The sequence below is a fragment of the Podarcis vaucheri genome, assembly GCF_965113315.1.
Source record: "Podarcis vaucheri genome assembly, chromosome: 11".
In the NCBI taxonomy this organism is placed as follows: domain Eukaryota; kingdom Metazoa; phylum Chordata; class Lepidosauria; order Squamata; family Lacertidae; genus Podarcis; species Podarcis vaucheri.
The window spans coordinates 37,977,514-37,991,618 of record NC_138749.1 but is presented as its reverse complement, the minus strand read 5'-3'; the positions used below and the strand labels follow the sequence as shown (position 1 = coordinate 37,991,618).

General features: G+C 40.2%; 1 protein-coding gene across 3 annotated transcripts in view; it reads left to right on the top strand.

Annotated features, from left to right (window-relative positions):
- SKIC3 (SKI3 subunit of superkiller complex) overlaps nt 1–14,105 on the top strand; it is a 43,995-nt gene that overhangs the window by 23,324 nt on the left and 6,566 nt on the right. For all 3 annotated transcript variants that reach the window (XM_082191336.1, XM_082191337.1, XM_082191338.1), the window contains exons 28-37: nt 411–488; nt 1,796–1,920; nt 3,443–3,566; nt 6,066–6,287; nt 7,524–7,596; nt 8,414–8,467; nt 8,584–8,695; nt 9,194–9,322; nt 9,537–9,658; nt 11,076–11,234. In XM_082191336.1, coding sequence (XP_082047462.1) covers nt 411–488; nt 1,796–1,920; nt 3,443–3,566; nt 6,066–6,287; nt 7,524–7,596; nt 8,414–8,467; nt 8,584–8,695; nt 9,194–9,322; nt 9,537–9,658; nt 11,076–11,234 — 1,198 coding nt within the window. The remainder of the gene's footprint in view (nt 1–410; nt 489–1,795; nt 1,921–3,442; nt 3,567–6,065; nt 6,288–7,523; nt 7,597–8,413; nt 8,468–8,583; nt 8,696–9,193; nt 9,323–9,536; nt 9,659–11,075; nt 11,235–14,105) is intronic.

Below are 14,105 nucleotides of genomic sequence, written 5' to 3'. Positions count from 1 at the left end.
AGTTTTAGCATTGAAAACAATACAATGAATCTGCCTAATATTAATCTGCCTAATATGAATCAGCAGAGAGTTTCAGAGAATAGCTGCTGTCACACTAGAAGATTGATGATTTGCAAGTGTGAAACGAACATTATTTAAATATAATCTTCCTTGAGCACTGAAGATAAAACAGGATATATAAGATAATTGGAAAGATAAAGATACACCTCTGAAATAAAGGTTTTGTCAAAAAATGCAATAAAATAGTATCCCCCCCCCTTTCTACATGGGGCTTGCATACCTGAGAGTTTTTTAAAAAATAATTTTAATTACTAGAATCAAGCCCTGGTTCTTAAAATTTGGATAAAGTGATCTTACTGAAATAAGTATGTAGAATTTTGAACCTTTTTTTTTTTACATTCACTTTACAGGGCAGTTCTGCTGTTAAAAAATTCTGAAGATAAAGAGAAGTACTGTATAGCAATGAGAAATTATGGCAGAGCACTGTGGTAAGTCTGCTTATTTTTGGACAAATTGTTATTTTAATCTTCACCTAAAATTAAGAACTCTTATTGCCAAAAACCTTTTAATAATGAATATGACTCTTACTGCATTTGCACATTGTGCTTCTACTAGGATATGTTATTCCTGTGTCACTTGATATAATACATTTTCATACTAATAATCCATTAAGACATAATTTAGCATATATCAAACCTGGGATCTCCATTGAGGTAGGAAACTCACTAAGTGACCTTGGACCAGTTGTCCTCTCTCATTCCAACCAACCTAACAGGGTTCTTGTGAGGATAAAACAGAGAACAATGTACTCTGCCTTGAGATTCTTGGAGGAAAGGCAGGATCTAAGTAGTAAATAATGAGGAATCCACCAGTATTTTAATTACTGAGATTTTCTGCTGTTTTCAAGGGGTGCAATGGACTGTCACATTGTAAATGGTTTGACTTGCATTAAGCAATTGCTCTTATTAGAAGATTGCTTCATCTGCTATATTAATTCCATAATTGATTCCAGACATTAATAGCCAAGATGCAAGCAGAACAAACGGCATTCTCCTTTGGATCCCAGCCTACACATAGAACTTAAATTGCTGAGTGTCAGTGTTTGGATATTAGTTTTTGACTAGATGGGTATATATTTTGTATCATGGGTGATTGATTTATACAGTGCCACCAGTGTGTATGGGAGGTCCCAGTTCAGTTTAAAATTTGGCATGGGAAACAACAGAGAACGGGTAGGATAGGGGACGTGGAGAGATAACATGTGGTTGTTTCAGTTGCATGTGCTTAGGCTTAATTGCAGTCTAGGTTAGAATAGGGTGTGTGAACTAGGCAGTTCTGCCCAAGGCTTCATGGAAAAGGTGGGCTTTGAAGAAGGATTTGAAGGAAGACTAAAGGTGTTGTTGTTTTACCTTAATTCCTTGTATTCTGATTGCATTTTAAATCTTATAAATAATACGTTTTCAAAGTTCATCAGTGGAGAAGCAATTTTTAAGGTAGCCAGAATTCAAACACATGGCCTTACAATTTAAGATCAGCACCTTAAATTATATTCCCATTCCCCTCTCTTTATAGCAGTATTCCATTTTGAAACAATTCTACATCATTTCTGGAGGTGAATTGACCTATGCACTAAGTGTTGCTCACAAATGAACTACTGCATCATGTCCAGTATAGTGGGTAGCATTTACTCCTTATAGTTTTTTATGGAGCTTGATTGCACCAAACATTTGTTGTGAGCTCATAATTAGGCCTGAAATTGATATGAATGAGTTTTGTTCTTTTTCCTTCTTGAAAGTGCTCTAGGTCATTATGATGATGCCATCCAGGCTTACTTGTTGACTCGTCTCACAGAATTTGATGATATTTTAGGAATTGCCCAGGCTTACTTCAAGAAAGGACATTTCCAAGAAAGTCAGAAGGGTAAGTGTTGCACATACATAACATCTCTTCAGGGTAATTAGTATGAATTTGCAACGTTAACTGGATTATACTGTGATGTAGAAACATGCATTAAGATCCCAATGTTTGGGGGGGGGGGTTCTATAGATAATCTTCTCTCAAATACCTTTCTAATGCATACAAATGATACCTTTTCTCTTCATACAAATGAGATGCACTGCAGATTGGTCCATTCAGTTGACCCAAGCTATATTATGAGCGCCCATAAATTTTGGCCGGTCTTAGCACCCATCCAGAATTTGTGGTTGCCAGGATCCAGACCTCAGCAAGGCAGGGCAGAGTCTTGACTCCAGCATCACATCAAGCTTTTGCAAACCTCCTAAGCACAATAGTCGTACCTTGGAAGTCGAACGGAATCCGTTCTGGAAGTCCGTTCAACTTCCAAAACATTTGGAAACCAAAGTGTGGCTTCTGATTGGCTGCAGGAAGCTCCTGCAGCCAATGGGAACATGTGGAAGCTGCGTCAGACATCTGGCTTCCGAAAGAACGTTCGAAAACCAGAACACTCGCTTCCGTTTTTTATCGTTCAGGAGCCGGAACATTCAACTCCCAAAGCATATGGGAACCGAGGTACGACTGTACAACATAGAATATTCCCAGCTCTCTTTCAGTATTGGAGCTGAAAAGTGGGAGCAGGAAATCATCACTGCAGTTGCTCTATGCTTAGGAGACACCTGTAGAGATCAGGGCAGAATAAATACTTCCCAGCTCTCTTCCTGAGCCCTGCCATCGTAAGATTCATGATGGGGGGTCATCCTCACAGGCATGCTTCTGATGCACTCCAAGCATCTGCAAAATGCAACAGGGCACAAATCTGAGTTAGGAAATATATGCTGGGTGTGTTTGTATCATTAGGCACACTGCATTTCCAAGCTCCTTGGAATGTCTTCAAAGTGCAGCACACCTTCAGGGATAACCATTACCTATCATCCTTTCAAGCTTAGGACAAGGCTAGTGTCATTATTTTGCCAGTGACACTTGCCAAGATAAGTATGGCAAATGTATATGTGGACCCCTGCCGTTGAAGAGTTTTGACTAAACAGCTTTTTCAGCTAGGTATTCTGTATTTGTTTGCAGTCAACTCAGAAAGGGCAAAACTTGCTATTTCCAGTCATGCTCCCTCGGTCAAATTATGATTGTAAGCTTGAGAGTATGAGCCAAAGCTGAAAGTGGTCCTCACTGGGCCACTTCAGATATTCCTTTGCCCTTGGGATCCTGCCTGTGAGATTAGGGCAAGTTAAAGGCTTCTGCTCTCTCCTACCTGAAAGAATAATAAGCTGGAACCAAATACAAAACTCTGTTTTGATGCACTTAGAAATTCCCATTCTAACCACATGAGTGATAAACAAACAGCCCATTACAGAATATGTTTTTTAATGTATTGTGCTGCTTGTCTTTGGGGAAATCAAGGCAATAGTTGAGCATGGTTCCTTTTTTTGCTATTGTTTTGAATTTTTAAGCTTTCTTCCTATTTTATTACTAGCTTATGAGAGAGCACTCTCTGTTGCCGAATGTGAGCAAGACAAAGCCTATATCCTAACGGCCCTTGCAATAATGGAGTACAAGCAGGATCAAGTGGATGATGCGAAAACCCTCTTATTTAAGTGGTATGTAATAGGTTCTTGCATTTACAGAAGTCAATAATTAAAGTGATTTTCTTGTACTGCAAAATATCTTCAGAAACACACACACACACACACACACACACACACAAAGGAACAACCCCCCCTGCAAAAAACCCCAACAACCTACAGTCCTGTTAGCACTGTATATGCCTTACTAGCTACCAAATGTAAAGTAACAGTTGAGGAAAAAAGAATGCAACTTGAGAGGGAGTAGAATGCCCTACTTGGGTGGAATGGCATGACAGAGCCCTAAAGAGAAGCACTCCTTTTAGGTGGAAAGGGTCCACAGCAGCATTTTGTTGTAGACCCCACAGTAAACTGAGTAGCTAAAATACCTCCTGGTTGAAAGCAAGATGGGGACGCCCCAGAACAAGACAGCAGCTCTTCATGCTAAGAGGACTTTCTAGGTATGCAGAAACACATAACTTTGTGAATTTAAAGAAAGCCCTGTTTAAAAATATCCCAAAACAGGATAAGAAGGACCCCTTCACTTTCTACTCTTACACACAGGGGAGGAGCTCATAAGGACTCCTGCTCTCAGGCTTCACACAGGCATCTGGTTGGCCACTGTGAGAACAGGATGCTGGACTTGGTGGGCTGTTGGTCTGATCCAGCCGGGTCCTTTTTATGTTCTTAAGGAGGCAGAACTTGTAAAGATTGATTGATTCAGGCACTGAGAGGCACTGAGAATGGAGAGTTAAGATGTCAATTGGAAAGTCAATCTCTCTCTCTCTCTCTCTCTCTCTCTCTCTCTCTCTCTCTGTGTGTGTGTCTTGCTGCTGCTCCTCTTCCTGTCCCACCTCCTGGGCAGTATTCAGAGGTCTGAACAATACTTGTAATGCTCCTTTTCCAGATTTACTAGAGCCAATATTCTGTTGCCGGTCCCACTTATATTCACCTATTTGGAATGTTTTGCATTAACTTCATTTTGCCCTATTAATTTTTTTTTTTTTAGTAAAATGTCTTTGAACAGTCTACAGTGGTACCTCTGGTTACGTACTTAATTCGTTCCGGAGGTCCGTTCTTAACCTGAAACTGTTCTTAACCTGAAGCACCACTTTAGCTAATGGGGCCTCCCACTGCCGAGAGATTTCTGTTCTCATCCTGAAGCAAAGTTCTTAACCCGAGGTACTATTTCTGGGTTAGCGGAGTCTGTAACCTGAAGCGTATGTAACCTGAAGCCTATGTAACCCGAGGTACCACTGTACTATGAAGCCTTCAGATGATGGCACTGATAACTGGAAGCAGAAAAGGGGTGCAGAGATTTGGGTTCAGTACCAAAATGCAACATTTGGGAGGAGGCAGACTTTGTTAACATGGATCAGAAATTCATGCCTGTAGCCATTAGACCTCAGATTTCTTGAAATAGCAAAGGATTCTGATCAACTATTCTTCAGGCCTGGAGCACTTGGTAACCTAATACAAGAAAATGTGAATGCTCACCACTCCAACACCATTCTTGTTTTAGCCATCTGTTGAATCACTAAGAGCATCCTACACAATATTAGTCATTTATCTTAGAGAGTAATGGTAAACATGCATCGTTTTATCAGGAAGGGCAAAGCAGTGCTGTAAAATGTAGACTTATTGCTCTAGAAGCTAAGTTTTATATTGCTTCAGTAAACCGGCTGTAATAAATGAAAATGAATGTAGTTTCCATCTCCTGTTAAAAAGAAGAAGAAAGGAACAGCAGTCTTGCCTGGAAATAGGGGAGAACAGCCAACGGTCAAGGTTGTTTCACTGTATTTCTTCATATCAATTTTCAGTCCAGTTTTGATGAGTCATGATTTTTAGGTCGTCCCCCCCCCCCCAGTTGCCAACAGGAGATGTTGTAAGAAGTATAATAAAGCTGATCTTTGCATTGATTTTCCATTTGCAATCAAAACATTAGCTACAAAGGATACTGCCTCCAACTATGGAGGCAGAACAATAGTCACCATAGCTAGTAGCATTACACTGCCCCAGATGATCTCAAGGAGGTTGCATGTGAAAAGGTTTTTAGGGGAAAATATAATTCACAACTCAATAGGTTATGAGTTGTAGATTCAGCAGCAGGCAAGGAGAGTAGTGTCATGAAAACTAAACTTGGCATTGCCAGTAATGTGAATCTTGTATATCTGCAAGATTCTGTATGAGTGCACTAAAAAGATGTAGTTACCGTACTTGTTAGTAGTAGAAATTCAGCTATCTTGATCTGAGGATGGACATATCAGGCTGACTTAAACAAAGTCAGACCATTGATTCATCTATCCCAGAACTATGTATTTAGGTAGAGGCCTGCATTCTTGACTTATCCAGTTAAAAGAAGCAATTGGTGATGGTAGGATCTAAACCTGGGGATCGTCTACATATGGAACACATACAGCACAACATTGCATTCTACTCCAAGTGAACTCTAGCCCATGTGAACAACAGATCCTTCATGTTTTACTTTATGGTAATAGTGCAGTGAGTAACCATTTATCTGTGTTGTACTTACAGTTCTATATTACAGGAACCTAATATAGGAAGTCTGCAAGCTCTGTGCGCTTTAGGGCTGATAAGGCAGGATGCTACACTTGCAACGGCAGCTCTGAAAGAATTATTAAAGCTAGCAGAAAGAAAGGATGATGTTTATGAGAGGTGCCTTCTTACATCAGCTGTCTATGCATTACAAGGCAGAAATCTGGCTGTTCAGAGACAAGTTTCAAAAGCTGTTCACAGGTATGTAATCTGTACTTTCCAAAATGAATTGTGTTGCATTTGTATCCCTCTGTTCCTCCAAGGAGTGCTCTTTTGACATAAAACCACCCTGCAAGGTAAGCTAGGCTGGAAAGAAGCTTGCCAAGACTGCCCTATGAGTTGCATACTTGAGTTGAGCTGAGTGGAGATTTGAACTTTTACACTGGGGCATGTTCATTTTTTATTCAAAGTCAAACTTTTTCTTCTGGTTGTGTTTGTTCTCTATTTCATTTCATGGTGGTGCAGAGAGTTCTTATCAAGCCATTAAGTAGCCAAATTCTGTGAAGTGAACTTTCCCAACTTAATGTGGATAACTGATTAAATTTCAAAAGCACTAGGTGCAATTGAAACAAATGAACCTGCTTGGAAACAGATTTTTCAAAACTTCTTGTCCTCTCTGAAGGACCATTTCTCTGTTGCTTCAATAACTGAGGGTTATCTAATTATTATTTATTAGCTTTTCATCTGATAAAGCTGGAGTGTGTTGCAACTACCTAATCTTCATACTCAGTTGATTGCTTTCCCCATATTCCTGTTAAATATTTTATGCTAAAAATAGTAGCAGTGAAATTGTAACATTTCATGCTGCTCCTTTTGATAATATTTAATTTAGGAACGATCATCTTGTGTGTATAAAATCTCAGCACGGTATCTAATCAGATATCAACTAGTAATAACAAATTCACAACTGTGAGACTCATAGCTTAGTTCACCTCCAATGCATTACTAATAAACCCAAAAACTAATAGAGAGCTCTATTGCACTTCAGTTCTGTTATCAGGAGTACAGAAGTGTCCGAATTTCAAAATGGCAAGAAAAAAAAGTTACTTTCTATTCTGGCTAAAAATAAATCCCAACTCATTTGGTCAGATCTATCAATAATTGCAGCTGATAAGAGAAATGTTTTTTGATCTTGAGTAACTTTTGCTCCCTTATTTGAAACCTTGATCTGTCAGTATAATTTTGAGATTTAAAACTTAATAACCCAATTGTTATGTATGTTGCTCTTAGACTAATTCCTGCACTTGATTATGTCCCCCCCCCCCAATTCTTAAACTACTATCATTTTATAAATGAGGGCTTCCTTTTCTGCCTTGTAAGTTAGAAGTTGCTGACTTAGAAGCAATCAGAGAACAAGTTGTATAACTTCAGTCCATGTTGATTGGTTCTGCTACCGCATAAGATGGCAATTTAAAACTACTGTGCTCTTTTCTCTAGCAACCCAGATGATCCTGCCCTGTGGTCTCTCCTGTCCCAACTGGTACCTCGGTATACACCACAAAATGCAAAGGTGAATATGCATAGGTTGAAATAGAATCAAGGCATTTATTTATATGCTGAACTATCATTAAATAAATAAGAACTTGGCACCAAGAACTGTGTGCAAGACTGTTAATTGTTTAGACAATTGCCCTTCCAGACGATCTGCTTGCCAAATTGGCATTAATGTTACACATCCCACTGTTTTACAAATAGGTTTATAACATCTCTATCAGTTGTGCCATCAGGTTGCATTTACCAACCTGTGCAGAATTCCCTTCACCCTTTATTCCTCTTCTCAGAAGGGTAAGAAGTAAGGATGAATGATGGTTGCTACTGCAGAATTGCTCAGCACATGGAGTTCCCTGTCTCAGAGCCAAGCTGGATACGATGTTTGTCGCATAGCTTGCCTTTGCATAGCTGTTTTTTCTTCTACAAGTAGTTGGGGGGGGGGGGGAGCTAAATTGGGACCATGTCATGGTTGTGGTGGACTTTTTAACCCCATGCTCCTGCCTCATTCCCAAAAGGAATTGCCTCATGCCTGCAGGAGGAAGGCTTTCCTTCCAACGCAAATAGGGTAGAGAGTGCTTCTGCCTCTGCTTGTTCCCTCCATGGGATGGAACATTGCCAACAAATATGTAGAAAAAAGGAGAGGGCCAAGGGAGCAACTTACAGCTTGATTCTCTCCCCCCAATCATTTTAAGAAGTCAGAGTATTTAAAAATACAAACTTATTTGACATTTCCATATGCGTTCATCCAAAGGGCAGAAGAATTATCCGACTTAATTGATGCCTCAGACTTGTAATACTCTGTCATACCATAATCAGATCAATATTTTATCTTGCAGGGTGGGGCTGCTGCAGGAACTATTGCTCATATTCACGATTTAAACCACGGAAAGGTTAATATCTTCCCTTATCAAAATATTTTTCTACATCGAGAATTTAGAGTGATGCTTTTCATTAGACAAGGAATATATTTAAAGTTCTCTTTTGCTGTGCATGCACCCTTATTTAGAGAGCCTTGCTGAACACTGCAGTTAATCAGTTGGCGTTAGGATGCCACACAGCGGAAAGTAAAAAAAACAATCCATTGAAGAATATCCAAAAGGCAGTCCATCTTTCTCCAGGTAACTTTCACTTCTAAATCCTTAATTTTAAACCAGATTCAGGGCTGTAACTGAGGAACATAATAAGTTAGTTTTTCTGGGACACTAAAAAATCTTGGCTCTAAACTATGCGACATAGAAAATGAAGTTACAGTTAGCTCACCACTCTTAATGAGCAAAGGCAATAAACATTTTCATAATAAACTCCCCAATTTTATCTGTTTGCAAAATGAGCAGTTAACCTGATGGTCATGATGATTACTACTAATACTATTACTACTCCACTTTTTCCCAAGGCAGCTTACAAATAAAAAACAGAATTATTTAAAACCATAGAAATAATTAAAGAATTAAACATTTATAGAATTGAAACTGAATGTCAGTTTTTTAGTATCTTGGGCATGCAAACTTCTGGGGATTTATTCATTTTACTTCTTTGGTTTTGCATCACTAAGTACACTCTCATGTATAACTGCTTAGTGTACCTTGAAAATGACAGTTCTCTCATATTTATTTCAGATAACCCTGCTTCTTGGGCTGTGCTCCTGGCTGCTTGTCATGCTGAAAACACGATTGTTTGCCTGCATAATACACAACCCAAGAGAACAGATTTGGAAAAAACGATTGTAGCTACAATCTCAGCTAAAAGTAAGCCCTTGCATTGTTACAAATAGTTACTTATGAGAGGAAACCTTTAGAAATTTTTCTTCTCATTTGAAATGATTAGTGAATGAGAGTACCACTTTTATCAATGTTGTTGATGTTTGATGTTTGTTGTTTTATAAAAAATATAATAATGAATACCACTTTATGTAGGTGCAGATTGGGCTTTGACAAATAATGACCTTTACATGTTTTCTAGTCAAAGATAAGGATCTTCCAACTTCTTATGCCCAAGCTCTTGAAGAATGGTCTCTTTTCCAAGCTGTTACTAGCTTAAATGAGACAGGTAGAACTTCGGAAGCTGAAGCACTCTGTACAAAGGTATGCATTAGTAATAACTCAGTTATCAGCATATAGGGTTGCCACTTGTCCTGTATAATACAGGTCTGTTCCGTATTTCAATGTTAAATGCTATGTCCTGTATTGATACAGGTTTGTCCTGTAGTTCAGGTCTTCTCTTTCTTTCTCTCTCTCAACTTAGGGATCCTCTTCATGTGTGTGAAAGGGTGTTTGAAAGGTCATGCATTTAAGCTCTGAGAAGCCAAGCACAGACAGATTTAAGAATGCATGAGAGTAAAACTGTGTCAAAAGAACAGCTGGATGCATGGCTGTAGTTATTACAGGTGTGAGAGTGATTTTAGTTTTCCTTAAACAAACAAGTTTCACTTCAGAATTGCTAATAAATGTATTAGCTTGAAATGGCCAAGCCTTTGTCAGTTTTCCATCTCTACCACAGTAAAAGAAATAAATGATGTGCTGACCCTTGTCCCTAGCCAGTATTGTGTAATAGCTGAGAAAAGTTTCAAGAGACAAGGTCACAAAGGTGCAATGAGTATTTAGCACAGAGCTTTCCAAACTGTGTGTTGTGACATGATAGTGTATCGGCTGTAGTGTGTAGGTGTGTCGCACAAGCACTCCTCGCACTCTTCCTGGGGCTGGAAAGTGGGTAGTTTAACCTCTGTTTTGCTAGTAAAACTGAATTACTGTGTCACGAAACGATGTGTGTCCAAAACGTGTGTCACCAACTTGACAAGTTTGGAAAGCTCTGATTTAGTGAGTGATTTCTGTCACATTTCGGTTGTCTTCTTTAGGGGGATTTATTCCAGGAGTTGCCCAGACACAAATTGTTATTGCCTTCTGGGAAAATATGTTTGGAGTCGCATCTCCTCTCTGTAAGGGTTGTGTCTGGGTTTGTTCCTTTGCCAAAAAGTACTGGGAATTATTAAATGTCATGGCGATTTTGGTTTCAGTGGGGAAAGTATTGACTGGCTTGTTGAAAAAGAACTGTACAGTGGTACCTCAAATGCGAACGGGATCTGTTCCGGAGCCCCGTTCACATCTAGAAGCAAACGTAACCCGTGTCTGCGCATGCGCGGGTCACGTTTCAGCACTTCTGCACATGCGCATGATGTCATTTTGAGCGCATGCGCAAGCGGCGAAACCCAGAAGTAGCACGCTCCGTTACTTCTGGGTTGCCATGGAGCGCAACTCGAACGCACTCATCCCGAAGCACATTCAACCCAAGGTATGACTGTATCTTTTGAGCCTTCTCCTCTTACTTCTTTCCTGTTGTTAGAGAAGCAACACTATTCCCCCCACCCCTTTTGCTTACGGATTGACAGATGAGCATGCCGTAGTTCCTCCGAGTCACTCCACTGTTCATATGAAGGCACTACTTTTCTTTGAAACTGCTTCGAATGATTTTCTGTGTTCAATTCAAAATGTTGTTTGCCTCTAGGGACTGAAAATTTTCCCTGAGCAGCCAACTCTGTACTTGCTTTTAAGGCAAGTTCAGTGCAAACCACTTTGGCAGTCTCACAAAGAACTTCCTGATGCAATCTTGGAAGAGCTCCGGAAGGCAGTGATGTCCAACTCTACTTCAGTTACAGCTTGGCATGTAAGTTTGGATGTGCTTTTTTGCCCTGCGGTTTTGGGTCTCTTTATCCTATGATCACAATGTGGTATAATAGCAGCTGGTAGTACGAAAGTTGAGAAACGCTGCACTTGAGAGCTGCACCTAAACACAACCTAGAAGTAACGTCCATTGAAATCTGTCTGGAAAGCAGACAAAATCAGCTCGAGCTTTTTTTGAATCGCACAAAACTTGGAAAGTCTCAGCCCATGGGAGCTGTTCCCCCACTATCACCAGCCTCTCATTTGCCCTTCTCTACACTTTCCTGTGCTTACCAGATGGTGAGGTGAAGCCAGAAGGAAAACAGACTCAATGAGCTTAAGAAACGATGGGCGAGGGCTTCCCATGCAGTTATTGGATCTTCAGTGAAGGCTTTTGAACTTGCTTTGTTGATGGGAACAATGCGGTGTGGTTTTGTATTCCTCCTGCTTCGTTTTATAGAAGAAAAGTTTTTTAAACCAGTTCCCTGGGTTCACATCATTAATGCATGTTCTGAGCATACTCAGAAAAGTTCTCATTGCAGAGATTCAGGAACTTAGACTCTTTGAGCTGCTGTTTCCTCTCGCCTCTCCCAGCTCTTAATTTAGCAAGCTGGGAAGAGATGTGAGAAGGAAAATTGGTACAAGACTGAAGACTACTATTATGAGCAGAAATAAAACGGGGAGAGGGAGGGCATTGGTATTAGCTTATAATAGCTTGGGGGTTTCTGAACGAGGAGAGTTGTTCATACGGGCAAACAGGTGTGTAAATGCTCCTCTGGCAATCTTTGGTTTTCCTCCTGGCTTCTTAGTGCTTCTGATCCCTGTTTATATTTCAGTGTATTGAAATCTTGAGTTCTCTGATCCATGATTCCAAAATGTTTCCCTTTTGTAGTGCTGGATAACCAGTGATGCATATTGGCTGCCATGCTGGAGTCATCCAGAAGAGGCCAGCTAGGGCCACATGACACAGATTTGATTGTCTTTCCCCTAGTTCTGTCCCTGACTCACCTCTGCTTCAAGGCTTTTCACAGTAGCAATTCCTACTACCAATTCTTGTTTCTTTCTTCATTCTATATACTACTCAGCACTTAGCTTTAACTCAGTATTTTGTCCTTTTCTTACCATAGCTCCTGGTCTTAAAAAAAAAAGATCATTTCTTGTTTTACTTATTTTGTCTTTCACCTTTTCTTCACTCTTGACTATGACATCCATTGGAAGAAGCATCTGGAGCTACCATTTGTAAAATGAAAGCCTTTAAAAATGGGGGGGGGGGGGAGAGCCAAGCCTGTAGTAGACAGACCTTGTGTGGCACAGGCCACCAATGGGGCTAGCTCAAGTCAGATTGCAAAAGGGATTGCAAGGCAGATGAAGGTGCATCCATAATCGGGGGTTGTTTAAGTCCAATCATGAGAGAGACAAAGGTGCATCCAATTGTGACATTTTTTTTTGCAACTGAAGCAAGCCTTACAACTGAGCTGTTTAGCCGTCGTGGCACCTTTGACATCACTCTACTTAAATCAATAGAAGTTGACATGACAGCCTGTAGATGAACAAATACTGCAAATTAATTTTGTATCAGCACATTGGTCCTTGGAAGCTCCTTCAGCTGGTCGTTTAGAATTAAAGCCTTGAGATTTTCTCTTTGATGCCATTTTTGTGCAGATAAATGCACTTGATACATTGCCCAGAGTAGATGGCTTTTTGCATTTTATTGTTGCAAGCAAAGATGTTTTAATGTCAGAGCCAAGAACTAAAAGAACAAAAGGTAGTTAAGCACTGAGCTGTTGTTTCACTCTTTCTTGACAACAAAAGCTTTAGATCACAGATCTGCACAGGGAAGTCATTTATGACTAAGAATTATTCTGTTCTCCCAGGAACCCCCCATCCCATTCACGTACTTCCCCTTTCCTCCTTTGAAATTCCTCCAATATTACCACTACTAATGTGGGCCAATCACCAAGTCATAAAAGGAGAATAGCTTGCTTGGGAAAGAGCTACATAGGGGCAACCACCATTAGCCCAGCTTAATCTAGTTTGGCAGTCATGTTACGTAACAGAACTTTGCTTAACAATTTTGATTTTATCAATATAGGCACATCTAGTGCACCCAACATAACTGTGCACTCTCTCTTTCTTAGTTCTCTCTGTTTGCTCACATAAAATAAGTTTCAACTTCTACAGTTCCCCGCCAGCATCGTTCTTTTTTTTTAAAAAAAAGTCATTCTAACAGTTGGACTATTATTGATTAGACTGGAAAAAATTATAGGAATTTCAGTACTCTGTGCCTGAACCACATTAATACGGAACAAGTAGAACTTGCAACAAGTCATTGCAGTGTGGACTGCTCCAACCACTTGAACAGGCAAAGCTCAGTCAGATGCTCAGCAGGGGTATGTAAAGTGTAGGAGCACAAGGGGAATTGTGAAGAGATTAAAGGAACTCAGGCAGGCAGAGCAGTTGGTGAGTGACCAGCCCTTAAATCAGGCATGAGGAACCTTTGGCCCTCCAAATGCTGCTGAACTCTGGCATCCCTGGCTGGTAGAAGCTGCAGTTTGCAACGACTGGAAGACCAAAGATTGCACACACCAGCCCTAAATAATTACTTGCATGTCTGAATGAGTGGAGCAGAGGCAAAAATGCAATTATAATGACTTAGACCTAAGTGTTGTGTGGGAAATGCAGAGGACAGATTATGATATAATGAAAAATGAAAATGCAGATGGATTTGGTGAAACCTTATTGTGGCAAGAGTTAAATTCTGTGGTTCTGTCATCAGACTGTGAGTTGGGTGTGCTGAGCAGACGGGCGAAAACTTTTCAAGGGGAGGATTTAGCTGTTCAGCACCATGATCAGCTCCTCTCGAGCCGTTTCCCAA